Here is a 20,204-nt window from a genome sequence, read left to right as displayed (position 1 = left end):
TAATTAATAAGTAGTAGGTTATTATTATATATATATATATATATATATATATATATATATATATATATATATATATATATATATTTCAAATTATATTATAAAGTTGGAAAAACTTAGACTTTATATCGTATTTTAATAAGTGATAAATGGGAAAATGCCGTTTCCTATGTCTCTTATATACAGAGATAAGCAAACCAGAAGACAGTGCGAAGTGGAAGGAAACGTATGTGTTATTATTATTACGCATTTCATCGAAAATGTAATTGATTGAATCTATACAAACGATTTATATATCCAAGCTTAAAATATTAATATTGATTATCCTTAAATTGCACGTTACGTCAAGATATTCCATCATAAGTAAAGATGTGCAGTGAATTTGATTTTAATTTATGAAAATTCAACTCTGATTTCTTGCTGTCTCAAATTAGTATTAATCCACATTTATAATATCGAGAGGTAACGAAATTATCCACCAAGCCACATACATCTTAAAATACGATACAAAGGATGATCAAGTTTGATCCGAACCTTACTTCTCCCTCGAAACATTATAAAAGGACACAGATTTAAACATGCACATATATTTTTTAATATCTACATCATACATATGTTACATATGTAACATCAGATTGATCTTTTTAGGGAGATTTTAAAATATTGAAAAATGTATATCGAGCAGATCCATTATGTTGAAAGTTAATTGATATTTAGCATTTATACTTCACACAGTACATTTTATTCGAGAGACGTCTTGAAAAGATCTTTAGGATGTTCAAAGAAGAGACGTGGATCTAAAGATCTATGCAGTATGAAACCGTTTACCAACGCTGAGAAATATGCAAAGTTCGGATCAAACACAAGTTCGATTACTCTTGCGCAGTTCCTATATTACAAGTAGCAAATATATTCATGACTTCTGAATTCTTCTAAGATAAGTATCGCTTATAACGAACAAGGATAGAGCGCACGCGATCGAGAAACCCGCGCTCTCCCGTTTTATTCCGACTTACGTGTACCTATCGCGATCTCCTGGGAAGTCGCGATGGCACCATCGGTCCCGGGTCAACACGGCGGCATGCTCGACAACGGGAGAATAAAATGTCCGGGTCCCGACTTGGGAGAAAGTCGCTGGATGAAGACTAAGGGCGAGATCGCAGCGGATCACACGAGGAGCTCCTTGAGGAAGTCCTCGGCAAGCAAGTCCTACAAGTAGTCGTCGACGCGTTCGCTCTCATCTGGCGGGCTAGGCTCGCTTACACTCAGGATCGGCAGACCGAAGTGTTGGACCTCGATGCTTGACTCCGTAGCTGCCCGCTTCGCATACTCGCAGCTTTTCGTGTGTCGCTCGACATCCGCGCGTCGGTGATAATGATGGTGTCGTAGTGGACGAGTGACATCGGACTCGTACGATCGTCGATAACATCTGCGGGATTTTCATGGAATTAGTCGACATTGATCTAAAAAAATCTAATTTTAACTGAAATCAGTTCCCTTTAATAATCGGCACTTTTTTTTCTTTTAATTAAGATCTTATAATTTAAAGTGGGAATAAGTGGAATAGGATGGAATAATAAAGGAAATGTTAAACATATAATATTAAAACATAATATTGAAACATATAGTTTCAAAATTATGAAATTGTCACCAATAATGATATTATTGTAATAAAAACTGAGAATTTTTGTTATATATACTTTTGTATTGTAATTAGTTGTAATCATATTTTTGTAACAAAATAAAGTTGTTATTTAATATTATTCTTGAGACTTCCACGGGTCCTTTCTGATACTCAGTATCAAGTTGCTCCTCGCCTGATGAAGTGAATTGGTTCACGAAATATTGGTATTCCAAAAATGGATCTGGACACGGAAGAAACCCGCGAAACGCATAATCTTTATATTGTTATTTAATATTTTCATTAACGTTTTTCGATCTTCTATATACATATAGAAGTCGTCAAACAAATTTAAAAAATGCATGATTAAATGAATTTCAATCTGCAATTGATTAAAAATTATATGAAAAACATGATTGAAATTTTGTCTCTGAAATTTATATAATTCATACATTTGACATCTATCCTGCGATTTGCAAAATGTAAGTATTATTAAATCTATATTAAAAACTGATTATAAAAGAATCTTTAGAAATATACTTAATTTATACATATATACGTGCATGTACTGGTACTGTTGACCTTGCACAAGGTTCGACATATGATCAAGTCGTTATTTTTTAACAGACAGGGGAGATATTTGTGGGACAAGACGACGTCATCTACAACGCTGTATTTATGATCGACAGCTTCAGGGAAACACTTTAAGTTATAAATATCGAGTGTTTGTTGGGTATTCATAAAGTGATGCATTTTACAGGTCGTAGATACTTGTCAATTATCGCAGTAAGATCCCGCGATTATCAGACGCACTGTTAATATTTGACTGTAAATCTTTATCGAGAATAAAAGAGGGTCAAAATTCGATGGCTACTGATGGCCTTCGTGTTCTTAGATTAGAGTCGAATGAAACCAAGGATCATCTTTACCGCTCGTCCATGGAAGCAGGCTGTCGCACGGGGCATCTGACGTACTCGTGGCTTCCGCCGGTGCGCCATCCCCCAAAACGTCTAGTGACTAACGACGAAGATGCTACCGGAGAGTCCCTGAAACATGAATATGAACGCGATCATTCTTGATGATAGAGATTTCGATATTCGCACGTTCTGTATAACTTGCAAAGTGGTATTTACACATCATGTACGATATTTACATTTGTATATCAAAACTTGCGATATAATATATATTCTCGGCAAATATATATCGATGAGCAAAGTTACAAACTAATACTACTACAAAATCAAATTCGACATTAAAGTTGATCGACAAGTAAAGCCGATAAATATAATTCATGTCTCGTGCGTTTAATTTGGATCTGTAAAAATCTATTTTACTTTCTAACTTTGAATATTCACTATTTTATATGATGACCAAAAAGAAATTATTGACAAAATATAATCACTTACTGATTATCAAAAATAAAAATCTGTTATTATTTATATACACTGCTCGAAATTGAAATTGCAACATCAAAAAATAGACATCTGATTATCATTCATGTATTATCATTAATGGAAATTATATAAACAAATCATTACATCAACATCATAAACAAATGTTTGGAATGCAATGTTACACAATGAAGTTGGCTGCGTTCAGCAGAAAAAACTGATCACTCAATCAGTGAGCACTCAATGATTCTTTAATTACTTTAATATATTGATTTCTACATTTAGATCCAGTAAAGAACTAAAGACGACACTCAATCATATTAAAGAGATACTTACTGATCAGTTTTCTGATATTAAATTATAAATTGTTAAAATAAAATTCAATATTTTTCAATAAATTATACAATAAACCTTTTGAAATTTTAATCATTTGTTTACATTCTTCCCCCAACATAGATTTTCTATGTTGTAAATTTTATTCTTGATGTTGCAATTTCAATTTCCAGCAGTGTATTATCGATTTAATAGATTAAAAAAAACTTGATCAATAATGTAATCACTTGCTAATTATAAAAAATAAAAATCTGTTATTAAAGTGTATATATTATCAGTTTAGTAATGCTGTAATTTTCATTAATTCTAATCTATAAGTAAAATGTCTGTGTGCTTTAAATATTACACATAACATCACCCTACTGTAATCATTGTCGCTTGAAGCTTAAAGTACTAAAACAGTTAATATCAAATAGTGTATATTCATCTCTGTCTTTCTGATTATAGCTCTGTAAGCTGTGTAAATTAAAAAAAAATTTAAGTAGGTGTTTTGTCAAAGACTGATCAAGATATTACGTCAATTACGCCGCGGGAATTTACGCCAGGTAACGTTCTCGCTCAGAATAGTCGCTCGGCGACGATAGTAATCACTAGATAGAGAGTTCTGAATGTCAAGGGAGATAAAGTCGGCGAAGGAAAAATGACGCGTAACTACGAACAAAATCAAGCTAGGGGTTAGAAAAGGAAGTTTGCGTACCTACACGTCTATGCACGCGCCGCACTTTTATAATTCATAACTTCATATAGCAGCTGCGTGTAGCGACACATGTGCATGTAACGTTGACATTATGGAAATGATGTGATGTTAGAAAGGAAAGCAGGACGTTTGCCATGGAACGTATCCAAACAACGTGTGTGTGCGCGATTGTAGAATTTAAACGACCTAAATATATACTCGGGAACGTTCTTACGGCATGCGAGATCATTGCTAAATCACACAATCGCGTTCTAAGAAAAGACATCCCAACTTGGACGGTGCAACATGTTGCCGAAGGAAATGAAAAGTTGTCACGAGAACAATCACAGTTACCGTGCCATGTGATATGTACGATTGCGATATGTACGTAGTATATGAAATCAAGCCTCAATATATTTTGATAAGAACGAAAAATATATCTCCAAAATATATTTCTGTAATGTTACATTAATTTTAAGCTTGTAAAATACATCCTTTCTAACAAAAAAATAATAGAAAATTATATTTTTATAAATTCTTGAAAATCAATCTCTGATAAAAATTATTTTATAATATAGAAGGGATAGAAAATTATTTTATGATATAGAAAGAATAGAAATGAAACATGCAGATAACTAGGCTAACAAATAAGAAATGGTGGAATTTGTTAGTGGTCTTATACCTAGCATATATAACTACTACGGCTGATATCGGATTCTGAAATTATGATCGATTTATGATGGAGGTGAGACGTTGCAAGTATATTAATTTGTAGCAACTATATTAACTCTTGCTATTGCTTAATGTAATTTTCAGATCCATATCGACACTTTATTATCGTTTTATTTCATTGTTTATTGCATTGCATTTTGTATGAAGTTACGATATAAAATCCAATTTCTATTTTGTGTCTTCAGAGAAGTATGGATTTATTATCAATTTATAGATGTATTTCTTATGTACTTCAAAGCTTTTCCGAACGTCCAGACGAAGTGAGCGGTAGAAGATAGAGGAATTGATCAATTTCACAATTTCTATTTCTGGTTTACGTATATTACATACGAACAGTAATTATTATTTAAGTTATTAATCAGATTTTTGCATAGCCTTAATATATTTAAGCAATCAATGTTATATTAAAAATATTTTTTGTATCTGATTTTTATCTTTAATTTATTTAAAAATTTCGTAAATTTAGATGAATTTTTGAAAGATTGGCGTATTTAATTTCAATTTTTTAATATAAACTAACGGTTATTTATCAATCTCATTTTAAAATATAATTAATAAAATATTAAAATATTATATCACTGATAAAAATATAAATAATATAATGATATAGAATATAAATGATCTTTTTATGTAAGAAGTTTCAATGTATTCAAAAGTAGAAGATGTAGTTTGAGAAAATTCTTTTTATATTCGTATAAATGTATAAAATAAGAAATTTAAAAGAGGATAGAAGAAGAAGAAAAAATATATCTAAGTATAGATATATCATAAAATTATTATATTTGATCAATTTGAAAATTTTCGCCATTCAATAATTTGACACGGAAATGAGTCATTACAGCACATATTATATTAATCGCGCTTTAATTCCGATACGTTTGATTCCTACGATACATTTATTCTATTTATAATAAACTGTAAATAAAAATAAATTTAAAATTACATTATTCACAATTCATTTAATATAATGATCGTCATAATCAATGTTGAAATAAGAATCCACAATCCAATTTATCGTAACTATGTTGAAAAATTCCAGTGTTGGAAATAATGTAAATATAGATTCAAAAAACTCGTTAAATCTTCTATTACTAAAAGGAATAAGTATACTAAAATTACGTCGAAATAGTTTTTCAATTTGAAGCAAAAATGTTTTTCGTGATGATCTCATCATTTATTACGTTTATCAACATGTAAAATTAATAATTTCTAAATAAAGAACCAAAAGACTATGAGATATGATTTTTCAATAATCATCTTCTCTATTGGCACAATGTAGTTAAAATTGTAAAATTAATCTCTCTCTCTTTCTCTCTCTTTCTGTTTAATTATTTTTTGAAATGAGTGTTTTATACGATAAAAGCGAATATGTATAGTTCATATAATTCTTTGGTTATTAATCTTCTTTACACAGAACTTCCTTTAAATGCATTTGATAGCAAGATGTAGAGCTTTAATCAGATACGTTAACATATATATTCTGATAATTAAAAAAGAAGAGAGCGAGAGCGAGATCGAGAGAGAGAGAGAGAGAGAGAGAGAGAGAGAGAGAGAGAGAGAGAGAGAAACTTATTCAATATATAAACCATTCTATTTTATTCTTGGGTAACTTTAACTGCCACCCTTGGCAGTCAAAGAATTAAACATCGCATGTCGTGCATTCTTGCAACTAAGACCGATGCAAAGATCGTTGACGATATCATCGCTGATGCTATAATCGCTTAATGATGGCGACGTAGCAGAGCGTTACGAAAAGCGAGAAGGTCGAATGACTACTAACAGAAAGGGTCACAAAGTAGCGAAGTCATTTACATGCGAGGTACGGGTCAAGTGGGCATCGCCTATACTGAAATTGTGATCGATAGCTGGCTGGCCAACCACGGAGCCATACATCAGCTTGCATCGCGGATCGAAGTTCGTCGCATTCCCGCAACGAACGATGTATCACCCCGTTTAAATTCCCCGGATCGTCATTATCGCTCGCTCAAGGAGCGAGAGTACACCTGACGCGAGCTACGGCCAGGTCGATGCATTTATTCTGTGCAAATCGCGCCCCCGGCGATCTGCATTTCTAACTATATAGATCGCTTCGAGTGGTATCGGCAGCAAACCTGGTCATAGGATAAATTAAAGTGGAGATGTTGATATCGATATCAACTATTTCAGGACTATTAAGCCTGAATTTTGAAATCTTTAATTTATAAGGATTAATTAGATTCAAATATTAATTTAGAAATTGTGAAAATGGATTTTATACCTGAAAAAAAGAAGAGAAAAAAATAAATGTTATATATATATATAGAGATTTCCTGATGATATAGAATTTCAATATAATATATTCTTCCGCATATTTTATCGATATAATTATATTACCAAAAAAAATTCTACATTATCTCTTTCCCTATAATCTTTACATTATCACGCATTGTATTTATGTTTCGAAAAGTTAACATGACTGATTCTTTGAGGATTAAAACTTTGTTTCGTTTTTCATTAAAGATATTTGTGTCGAAGCATTATCAAAAATATAAAAATTTCAGATTATTCTAGTATCACGTCTGAGCTTCTGTGTAAAATTTGAATATAATTCTTTTATTGTAGTTTAAAAGTCATTTAATTTTTTTTATCTGCCTTTCAATTCAAATTATTTATGTACACTAATAAAACTCTAATAAATATTCATGTAAAATTTCATTCGGATCCACTTATTCATTTAAAAGTTATTTTATTAAAACTGTAGCAAAATATGATAATTGCGTTGTAAAAGCTATTCAGAGTTAAATACTTTGTTTTGTTTTTTTGAACCTGGTTTCTGGCTTATTTATAACAAAATTTTTTAACTGGTATGATTTTTTGATTGAATTTTTTACTAATATTTAGCTAATATCAGCCGAAACATCCTTAAATATATTCCTCCATTTGAAAATGTTCTTTTCTGATATTTTTTATTCTCCAATTATATTTTATTTATCAGATACCTCAAATGTGTGAATGATGATTTTATTCACATTTTTTAAATGGCTCTTCACAAGATCTTTAAAAAGTCTAGAATTATGAGATGGAAATTTTGTGAATTGAGCAGATATCAATTTCAATGACAGGAGAGAAAATATAACAATTTATCTCAATGCTAATTCAGATGTACAATAATATCAATTTGCAAAAACGTAATATTTCACTTGAAATAGTTAAAATTTATACATTCGATTGATACCATTATTAATAATTGTATCTTTATAGGTTTAAACTGGTTAACTGTAAATATTTTATAAATCGTGTCGATCTCAAACAACAGGAAATTTTGAAATTATATATACACATGAATACAACGTTTAATTTGATATAAATGTCAGTGAACACGAGCATTAAACTATATTTATATTAAATGAACACGAGTTGTATTCTTAACAAAGAAATGATGGTGTTCCATGAAATGGAAATTATCAACATCACCGGCGCGAAATATCACGATCGCAAAAATATGTGGAAATATGTGTAAATTCGTAATTTAATAATTCATAATTGTTGCAAGAGCATATACAACATAAAATTGGTATAGAAAGCAATTGCGATGCGTGCAGTCGAGTGTGTAGTTTTATAAAATTCGCAAATTTGTATACATTAAATAAAACACTACTGTTCAAAAATATTTATCCACTCTGTTATTCTTAATTAAATGAAGAAGAATGAATTTCCATTTTTTTCTACTTTCTAGATATTAGACTTAATAATGTTTAATAGCTAACAATTTTTAATTCTACATACAATATAAGAATACGATAGAATTATAACGGAATTCAAGTATATAAAAAAGATATATATATATATATAACAAAAAAAGATATACATACAAAAATTGAGGTGATCAAATACTTTTAGAGTGTACATCCATCAGTTATGAGGACTTTACGAGATGTTTCGCACAACTTGCAATCTTAATTTGCAATAATTGATTGAATGACAGATTATGAAAGTTCGCAGGTGATTTTCCCTTCTGTCACTGAAACTGAGATTCGCTCAATTTACAAAATTTACTCATAATTTCCAGACTTCTAGAGATCTTGTGGAAAGCTGTGAAAATAAAACGCGCGAATTTACATCACGAATGAAAGTTATTATTATTCAGCATTTATATGAATAATATTTTTCCACGAAATTGCCGCAAAATTGCTGTCATAATTTTTGTTTACACGAGTGTAAGTGAACATCTACAAAAAAAAAATATTATAGGATGACCATGCTTTTTTGATGCAGCAATTGAAATGTAATATGCTCACGGAAGCTCGTCGAGGAATATTTGTACATGCCTCCCATGATAGAAGAGCGCCGTTTCGGTCTCTATTGTATTATTCAAGTGCTCGTAAAATCGTTTTGAGATTTGTGAGCAAAAACATTTGATAATAAATGATAAGATAATGAGGAGAGTGGACAGAGGACCCTTCGTCTAAAATCACAATGCAGTTCTACGGTCAATATGAATTTATTTCCCGAACGGACGTATAAGTCTTTAACAATCGTTTATCATTCTTCTATGATTTCATCTAATCATATAATCATATATCACATAACAGATTACTATTGACGAAACAGGATAAAGAAGCGTGTCCGTCCAAGTTGTTGATTTATAAGGATATCGTCTTCATGCTGCAAATGGCAAATGCAAATTTCTTAGAGAGTTTACTTTGCTTTCAAGATAATGTTAAATCATATTTAACTGCGTGTAATACGCGTAAGGGCATAACATACGTAAAGGCATATATAATTCTATCGCTGTAAGTGAGTTAGTTCAGTCTGGTTTGAACATATGAATATTGCATTGGAATTAGAACGTCAAATATTGTTTCGAATATTCGCTTAATTGCTATGAGCGCGGAATCTCTTCTGATAATAGTAGAAATTGAATAATATCGAACGCTGAAGTAACTGACAAACATAATACATTGAAATTTGAGAAAATTAATTTTAGTTCTCTCTCCATAACAGTCCACACGAATATTTTATGCCAAGGCGCAACGCTTTTAGCGTGGCTAAAATATCGGGTCAAAGGAACAAGAATTGAAAATCGGTGTATGAGAGTGATCCTTAAATTTAATCTACCTTGAAGAAGGCTGCTGATGACTAGGATCCAATAGCGATGTTTCCGTATTGTCCTTCGTTGCACTCTCAAGACTACTCTGCCTCCTTGAGTCCTGATCCTCGGACTTGTCGTCCTGATTTGGCTTCAAAAAGGACTCCCGGTCGCCTTCGGTACTGTCGTCCTTGGAGTTCCTTCGAGGATCCTGGCGATTTGTTGACGCAAGAGGTAAATTATCTGCACTGCGAACCTTACGACACAATTTGGACGTGGACCCGTGGCGTCGCAGAAATTCCTGAAATCACAAGTCGTCGGACGTGCTCAGAGTGATTGGGATGATGCTTTTAACAATTTCCTTTTTTTTTTAACAGAATTGAACTTCTCATAGATTCTTTTTCACGTTGTGCGCCATTTAGTGTAATACGAGTGTAATGTGGTAGCATAAGATAGTGACGTATAAGTAAAAAAGGGAGAAGAGTAACGTTTATAAAATTGAAAGGTGTAACGTTTCTTTGAGAGAAATATGTTTACCAGTAAATGTAATACAACTAAAAGTAATATAATATCAATCTCATACACACAGCATCATTTTAGCAATATTGTAATAACGTTGCTGCAAGGATAATTTCATACTTAACAATATAAGTGTAATAAGTATAATGTATGTATTATATAACAGTCACATTGTTGAGTGTGAAATTATAATTGATGTTACTTTTAGTTGATATTTACAGAATTATTTTTATTGTAAATGTGTGCTGTGCTTGTCTTCCTTCATGCACAAGATTAACTTCGATCTTCGAAATACGGATTAAAAAACTGCGAATAGCGACGCAGTACCGGATATGTATTTTTTTTGCGAGATGATCGATTTTGTGTCACGAACGCAACGAAGCGAATTCGGGCTGATCAACCCGTGAACTCTCGTGGGCGTTTCGCAGAAATGAAATAACACCGATATATATAATGCAAGAAGAGCACCGAGGTATTAATTTATACATTTGTCTTGTAAATTCGTAATTTGTCAGAAATTGGCAACGATTGATTATCCGGACAATTTAGTCTGTCAATTCCGCGTGCTGTTGCAAAGAATACGCTGAATGCAGCAAATCGCGTGTGCAATATCGACCTTGAAGAACATCAAGCAAAGAATCTTATATTATTAACGATATTACTGTGCTAGTACTGTGCCAATTGCGAGCCAATTGTCGTTAGTAGTATTGTGCCAATTGTGACGGCAAAGTGTCCCAATATAATGTGTATGAATATACAAATAAATTTATTATGTATTTATATATAAATATATATAATATATAAAGTGTATACGACAAATAATAGATAGACATCCAGTGCCGACTTAGAATGAGAGAATCGCGATTTGGAAATGTAATACACACATCGTTCATGCGGCGAAAATGAATTTGTCCATTTCCTTACAAGTAATCCACGAACATATCGATCATCTGATGCTACACTTCGCCACAGACTACCTTGAACTTTGACGTTTGAGGTATCTCTTTCGCACGAACTCTTTCGTGTTCATTATTTATTGAAATAACTGTCGCACTGAGGGATATGGTTATTCCCTTCGACTTGGTTGCGTTAAGTTAACAATATATGCCGAAACGCGCAATCTGAAACTATAACAATCGTGTAACAATCGTGCAAAGGGAAGGCAATGTTCACGGGTGATTGTTCCGGTACGCGGAAAATGGTTTCAATTTTTGGAAGGCAATCTGTTGCAGTGATCATGATTAATAGTCCGCGAGCTGTTGTTGTGATAAAATAATCAATCGCGACAATCGCGCGATATTTGTTTTTGTAAAAAAAAAAACATGAAATGAAATTAATAAATTTTTGCTTCATCTTTGTCTCGTCAAGTTTAATGATTACTTGTTCTTTCTACTGTTGTTCTCTCATGTATTATATAATTGAAATAGACTTTCGAAACGAAAAACGCAGCCACTTATTTATTATGCAAAAAGCTGGTATAACGTGATCTTCATTTCTATCTACAAAGACAAGAAACGCGACGATGTATTATTCGACAATTCTACTCTAATGATGTTATTAAAATTCAACGTTATCTTACTATAAAAATTTAACTAGTTCACGTTATCTCATAATTCTTAGAAATTCATTTATTTCTTTTGCCATTTAGATTAAATTGAAATATTAGATATCTGACTGAAAATAAATTAAAAATTATAAGTTTATATATTTCGTTATTATAATATATTGTTTTAGTATATTTTATTCTTAAGGATGCATCAGCATAACGTCTCTGCAAAAAATAACTGGAATTGGAAATTTATACTTTCTATATACTATATAAAAATAAATATTATATGCATATTAAATAATTCAAAATAAAATTAAAATTTATATTTAACAATTTTATAATTTAAATTACAATTTTCTCTTTTATTTTCATTATTTTTTAAAAACGTATCTACTTCTAATTAAAATAATTTTTTATCCCAGTTTTAATCGCTGCCAAATTTTTTTTGTATTACTTTCAAATATATACATATAATTTATAATTTTTTCATAATTTTTTTCATTTTGTTGTAAAAAATACATATATATCTTAACAATAATTCCAATATGCATCTGATATATGCATATGATATGCATCTATGATATGTACCATATATATCGTATCGTCAGAGTCATGTTAGAAATATGAACCTTGAGTTCCAGGATATGCTGCACATATTTAAATTTCGATAATTTATTTCTCAATCATTCTATTCTCGATCACCCAAGTGTCAATCAAGATATAAATTCAAGGAAAGTTACAGATTATTACAGAGAATCGTTGTAACAATTTGTAGCATGTAGTTAAAGTTAAATGTTATCCTCGGAACTCGCCCACCGGTTCCACTGATTTCCGATTTCAATCTTCCCGATTGCTATAATCGGAAACTGGCCTCATGGATCGGCACGATTACGCGGCAGCTACGCGACTTGCGTCCGCTCCACCTCTGGAGAAGGTCGCGGCGAAATCGCGCCAGTCGATCGATCGGGTCGGTTCGAGGACGCGGCTGTCCACCTCACGTAATCCATCGATCTCTCTATGTGGATTTTTCCCGACACGATTACTTACCTGCGATAGGAAGCCGGCCACGTCGATGGCACTGTTGACGCGCGGCCTCGAGGTTCTCGGCCAGCCTAAAGCTCCGCCGCTGTCTAAGGAGTCCACGTGATGGCTCGACCAGTGCAGATGCTGGAAATTTCAGTCGTTTCTGATCACGTTATCAGAACGGGAGAGAAAGCGCGATCGACGGCGATGATAATTGCAGTCGAGCGCGATCTCTCGAGAAGTATGACGTTTTAATGCACGTGGGATCTACGTGATAAGAAAAGTTGAAAGGCCGACGGGGGCGAGCGAATGAGGGTGCCGTGAACAAAATTGCAGAGACGAGAGTGAACTACAGGATGCATCAGAAGTCCCGCGATTCCTCTTGCTCGTAAATCTCTTTGTAAATTATTAATCAGAGTTAACAGATTAAAGAGAAAAAACATTTTTACAATTTTTCTTCACACAAACTAAATAACTTTAAATAAATCTTTAAATGATATTTCTTCAATCAGTTCTAAATGGAAAGGCATATTAAATTTTATTTAAAATAAAATTGATCTCACAATAAAATATTTATAATTTAAAAATCATTTATAATTTTGGTTTTCTTTTTAATATTTAATTCCAGAAGAAATATATTAATTTACATCAAGAGAGATTGAAATAAATTTCTGTTGAGCTAAAAAGTTATTTATTTTTAATCTCATCGAGATAAATTACAATTTAAAGTTTGCTAATTCATTTCTATTTTGACATTAATTTCTAATGTCTTTTGTAAAGTAAAAAGTAATGAAATTTTGAAACATGGTAAGCGCGGTACTTCTGGGACAACCAGCACAACGACGTGATGATGATTATAATATGAAAATGTCGCTTTTTATTCAGGGAAAAGAAACGCGATTTACCGCGATATGACAGAACAAATATCCTCATAATGTAGCACCTTCATCGCATTGCCCCTTTCTTATTTACGTTCTATTTCTCTTGAACAACTGGGATAAGAGCACGTTTCTAAATTTTGCACTCTACGTTGCTACGCGTACATCATTTATCTATATCGACTGACTTAGGGTGAGAAAGAATTTAAACCTCGCAATTAGGGATAGGTGCTAGCGTATATTAACGGCGTTAAAAACGCTTCTCAAATTCTTACTGGTAAATATGGGCATCGATCTCACATCTCGCGGTCATTTCCACAAAAATTCAGGGACTGATGTTCGGGCTACGAAAATACTTACACGTCAAAGTTCATCGTATATTCGAACGCTAATCAAATTTGGAGGCGATCGAAAATCAACTCGGACGAAATGGTGATTTCCATAAAATCGATAACAAACTATTAATCTTGCTTTGCAGATATACTTGTACATTTTTTTAAATCAAGTAGGAATTGATTACGGATTTCGAATAAATGGCATGACGCGATAATTCTGCGATTTTCGCTGCAATTAATAGTTGTCGTAAAATTCTTAAAAAATATATAACAAACAATTATTTATTATAAAATTATTAAATTTGAGAATTATTAATTTTAATCAGCATCTGTTATTTCGAGAATCTGTTCCATTTATCTAATTTCTATATTAAAACTTTCTTCAATTAAAGCATATATTAAAAAACATCCAACAATAAACTGAATAATGTTTTATTCAAATATCATTAGATTATAATATATTTTCCGATTAAAAATAAAATATGTTGAATTTAAAAAACATAAACTTTAGAAGGAAAAAAAACATTTGCTAAATTTTTTACTGAAAAAAAACTCGTGATCTCTTCATTCGTAAATCAATGTCAATTATATTAACAATGCTGATTATTTCCACGTTCCTTGTTCTCCATGAAAAATATTTTTGAAGCACGCTTTCGTCCGAATTTTCGTATCGCCAACATAAATAGCATTAATAGCATAAATCGTGCTGTCGTATCGCAAAGGTAACAAAAAATTCTTTACGCGAAAAAATTCTTGGGAGCCAGTACTTCTTTGCAACGTAACATCATCCATTCTCTTACTGACACGAATTTTTGTACGATACGACGAGCTACTCTGGCTCTACTTGAAAGCATTTCAGATTGTAAGCGTTTTTATGAGTCGATAATCATGATGAAAAGCATTATGCACTGAACATCGTCTTAAAATTCCTGTTAACTCGTCATTGATATTATTGATATTATTGTATTTCATAAAATAATATTATAAATATTTTCGATTCTATTGATCGTAAGTTATTTCGTTATTTCGTTATTTTAACAAATCACATTTCTATATTAATATATTTGGCAAAATATTAATTCTTATTATTTATTTTCTCGCTTTTGACGTCATTATCTGAGATAGTAATGGATTGTAATCGTGAGTGAACAGGAGCTTTAATTCGGAATGGCGGTTACTTGTTTTAACCTGCCATTAGTGCGAGGAGGTGCAATGTTCAAAGCTGATTTAACGACGCCAATTCATCCTCTGGGGTATAAATTGATTCTTGTTTCAGATTTCAATAAGAGTGCCATATATATCTTTGCCTTGGAAATAAGCGTAATCGTAAAATGAGTGACAAAACGATGAAAACAAAATGAACCCTGCACTTGACAGCAAGTGAACACAACATATTATAACGATAACACAAGTGGCTCAAGTTAATATCGTGAAACAAGGGGCGAAACACGACGATCAAACGACACAAAATAGCAGCGCCCTACCTCGTTGCACCAATAGCAGTGACTTTTCACGCGTAATCACTAATATGCGATTCAAGCGACTGGCATTATAAACTCCTGTGCATAAAAGTCTTCGGTATTGTGCTTTAAGAGTGCCATATATATTTAAAGAGGTAATTGAGGTGGGGTTGAATTTTTAAGCGGCTCGAAGCAATTGAGAGGCGGTGATCTGCTTTCAAATCAAGCTGCTGGGAGTGTCGTTGAACGAAAAGAGAATTTATTGGAAATAAATCGGACGGAAATCCGGAACAAAGACGGTGTCCTCTTCGACGAGTAACTTCGGGGCACTCTTGTTTTCTGATGATTTTAATTTCTAACGCTTCAGATGCGGTATCTGTTACTTTTGCACATATAATGATACATTATCATCATTTTCGCGTCGCGATAACATGAGAATGTAATTTGCATCTGTATGCATTCAAGCGACATGATCAAAGATATTTTATTTTTTAAAGCGCTCACCTAAATTATTTACAGACTTCTGGACAAACTTATCGGAAGATTCCTGCGCTTTAGCGTAGTTTAAATGAAAAACTCGTAAACTGTGCAGTATTAATTCACAACTACCGTAACGACATCAACTTCACCGCAGATATTTCATAAAGTGTTTCGAAAGGATGCGTACTTCTCTTTTAGTACTGACTTCTTCAACTCATTTATAATTTACCTTTCCAGTTATCATGAGAAAAAAATAAAATTGACTTGTAAATTGAGTCGTTGACGAAATTAAGTAAAAGAAATAAAATACATAAAAGATCGTTCCAATCTGTCAATATGAATGACAGTTACATTCATTTCTCTTTAATCTTTAGTAATTGAGAGTTAAACTTTTTTATGCTTATTATTATATAAGAAGTGCATAAGATGTTGAGGCAATCATCGTGTATTTATGGTTTTGAAAACTAAGCTCAGAATTAAGCCGCTTTTAATGTGCCCCAGAAAATATTCAGCGTTAGCGCGTTGAAGCGTATTTCATCGATTGCTTGAGCCATGATTATTTTTTGCCTCTCATTTTGCGAATCTGTGAATTGCACGGAGAGACGAGCGAAATAAAACGCATTAAAAATTAAAGCAGCTGGAAACATCGAGTTAATGGAACATGAATCTAAATTCATGTTGTACGCGAAAAAAAGTTTCCATTTTAATGTTAGAATATTATCTATATGATCGTAAAAATTTTCTATCCTGCGCCGCCATTCTATACTAACCCGGAAATAGACATGGACCGTTACTTTTTTATGACGCAAATATGATCGTGTAACATTTTATAGCTTTTGTTCGTAAATAGTTAGGCTTGTATAATGAGTGATAGTTTACGTAGTTATCATCAGAAATATAATTTTTTCAGTCAAATTTTTTCAGTCAGTTAAAAAAATTTTACATTATAGAATCAAAATCGATTGATTATATTTTCATAAATTAGAATGAAAGAAAAAAAACGGGAAGCTTTCATGATTTACGGAATTAAGATGTAAATTAAATTTTGCGCAATTATTTCTATCAAACGAAATGATTTCTCTTTCTCACATCATGAACTGAATCTCTTTTTTCAACTAACCGTTTTTCATCTAACTTTGAAAATTATACAGAATGATTATATATAAATTTAATTAAATTTTAAACAATGGATAAAGTCGTATAGAATAAAATAAATTTTTTAATAAAAAATATCTACGAAAGCGCGTGCAATGAAAGAAATTATTGTACAGTATACGAAATTACAGTGATCCCTCAAGAGAATGAAAAACATTAAAATCTTTCTCTTTGTTACAATTATAATGACATGATGCTTCCGTGCATCATGACCTGAAAGCTTTCATTTCCCTCTACACATTTCCAAGTACAGTGTTGTAGACACGCTATTGTACGATACTAGGCGTCATACGTACATACGTGCTTTAATTAAATGTATTCTGTAGAGACATCTTCAGCAAATATATAGACATATCTAATTATTCAAAGCTAATAGCCAAGTATTAATTGACAGCTAGCATTTGCGTAATATCTCAAGCTTAAAATTGATAATATCACATCACATTAAAGATTAATCTCAAAATTTTTTAATATTTCCTTTTGAAATATAGATATCTGAAACGCAATAGGCGATCAGTGTAGACCAACTCACTAATTGCAGAGTTTACTTCTCTAATAAATAGTCGGATTCGCATCGGTGATATTTGTTTTGCTCTAAACCGCGGAAATACATGCATGTAATGCTTAATATTATTTTAATAATGGAAGCATACACCAAATTATCCGAGCAATCCACTCTGTTATATTTACAGTATCAAAATACCTTTCAAAAGTGTTTTGAAAATTGCAGTGTCATGTGTATCAAAATATATTAGCGATATTTCAATAACTGACATCTTTTTTTTACGATCAATCATAATAGATATATACTTAATACTTGGCGCATAAATATGAAAAATTTATTATTTAATATTATAACATTTATGACACTTAGTATACATTGAAACTAAGCTCAAAAGATCAAAATGGAATTAAAAAAACATGTTACATAACAAATCCCCGTTTCCACGGATTTATTATATAAAAGAAAAACCAGCCGTTGTTATTTATTAACAATGCCCGTTAACAAGTTCATGTAGTACACTGTTTGTGTTTGTGTCAGCTTACTAGCATACAATTTTTTACGGCAGTTACATAAAAAATAAACTGTCGGGTACTCTCCAATTTTTGTAGGTTTCTCTCCGTGCAATTCTGCGGGCTTCGCTTGCCAGTCACTCTTTATGACCGAACACTTTGTTCAGCACTATTTGCAAAATAATAAATAGTCGACGCGAAAGGAGATACATACACGAGAGGATTAAACCGTTCTAGAAAGCTTCTCTTGATTATGGATTCAAGTTAAATAGGTCATGTTAAAAATCGAGCATGAATTCTTGTAACATTTATTCAATCAGCCGCAGGCTGGAGTTTACGTTATGCAATTTAATTAGCTCGCGCCGATGAAGGGTGGAGATTCAATCAGATTTACTGCGTCTCTATATTCTGTCAGTCTCTCATCTCCGACAGAACTTCGTGATTCCGACCAGATTCAGGTCAACGTGCTATTAACCTTTGAAGTCTTGGTTGACTTCGAGACAAGATAAATTTAGCGACAGCAAGATGCACTCGCAATCCCGAGCTAGCAAATCCGCGATGGGCTTACGTACGAATTGTGAGCGAGTGTTTATCTTGTGTAAACTTTCCACGTGCGAGTTGACCTGGCTGTTGTACGGATGTGAGTGGTACACAGGACATCTTCCATTTTCTCTTAACTACAGAAAATGAGCCAAGAGAATTTCGTCCTTTCTATGTATACGATAAGATGATATCAATCACGAGAAAGTCACACAAATTAATTCATTTACGACTCAATGAATATGACTTACTTAATTAAGCTAATACTGGCAAAACAAATAAATATTACAGTATTTGTATTATTGTTATATTGATGAAGTCAGATAAATTAAGATTTATTGAGAGATTTGTAAAAAAGAACACTTCCTGTAAAATGTTTATTATACCATTAATTGAAGATTAAAGATTATATAAAAAAAACTTTTTATAAATGTAATTTTTAGAGATTATGTGAAAAAATTACGCGTAAAAAAAATTGCAAAAAGTAATTTTATTAAAAATTTTAAATAATTTTAAAAACATTGATTTTTTGGTTTTGTCACGATATTTTATAAACGGAAATATACATCATAAGCTTTTTTTTTAAATACGCATCTTAATAATATTTATAAATTTAAAAGTTCTAAAAAATTTTTTTTTCTAAGTTTAAAATTAATAAAATTATTATGATTTTCTAAAAAAATGGTTCTTTAATTGTGTTATATATTTTCAAAGAAAATATTCTTTTTATTTATGTTAAAAGTTCAATAAATAAAGTTACCATTTACCAAAAGAATGTAGTTGAAATTTAAAAAATTTGATTTTCATTAAATTGTGGCAAAATAAAATAATAACAGACAAAAATAACAAGTTTTTAAAAATTATTTATAATTTTGATCTTTTATGCGACCTTTCGTCACAAAAATCTTTAAAAATTTATAAATCTCTAAAACTTAAATAAAAACTTTTTTTTTATATTTTTAGTTTTCAATCGACAGTAAACATTTTATTGAAAATGTTTTTTTCTGTGAGTAAAGATATATAATTTCCTAAAACGATTAAATTAATTCGCGGTCAATAACTGAATACTAAACATATAAATATTACTTTTTAAGAATATATTAAAATATTGTTTATCAAATATTTATTGAATATCATTAAATATCATTTTTTTTGTTCATTTACATGAACGATAAATATTTAAAACTTTTTTAGATCAGGTCTTTTATGTTAACAAATGCCAGTATTATGTATTCAAATTGTCTATACAAAGGATATTCTATACGTATATACAAGAATAATACAAGTATAATATACTAACATGCAATAAACGTTAGACTGAGTGTATCAATAACTTCCTTTTAACTACAATTAACCCTTTTTATTTCTTCATAAAAGAACTCCCGGGACAAGACTTGCCAACTCTAAAGCATCCCTCTTTCTCTCTCTCTCTC

At 31.5% G+C, this 20,204-nt stretch overlaps 1 protein-coding gene across 2 annotated transcripts in view; it reads right to left on the bottom strand.

The window, feature by feature from the left end:
* Positions 1–1,206: 1,206 nt before the first annotated feature.
* LOC105618242 overlaps positions 1,207–20,204 on the bottom strand; it is a 39,737-nt gene continuing 20,739 nt past the window's right edge. The window contains exons 7-10 of one of the 2 annotated variants that reach the window (XM_012199783.1): positions 12,934–13,053; positions 9,848–10,119; positions 2,548–2,664; positions 1,207–1,426 (exon numbers count right to left, since the gene is read on the bottom strand). In XM_012199783.1, coding sequence (XP_012055173.1) covers positions 1,207–1,426; positions 2,548–2,664; positions 9,848–10,119; positions 12,934–13,053 — 729 coding nt within the window. Of the gene's footprint in view, positions 1,427–2,547; positions 2,665–9,847; positions 10,120–12,933; positions 13,054–20,204 lie in introns of those variants that run through there. The other variant, XR_001046485.1, reaches the window with a different exon arrangement.

The sequence above is a fragment of the Atta cephalotes genome, assembly GCF_000143395.1.
Source record: "Atta cephalotes unplaced genomic scaffold scaffold00016, whole genome shotgun sequence".
In the NCBI taxonomy this organism is placed as follows: domain Eukaryota; kingdom Metazoa; phylum Arthropoda; class Insecta; order Hymenoptera; family Formicidae; genus Atta; species Atta cephalotes.
This window is presented reverse-complemented; position numbering and strand designations above follow the sequence as displayed.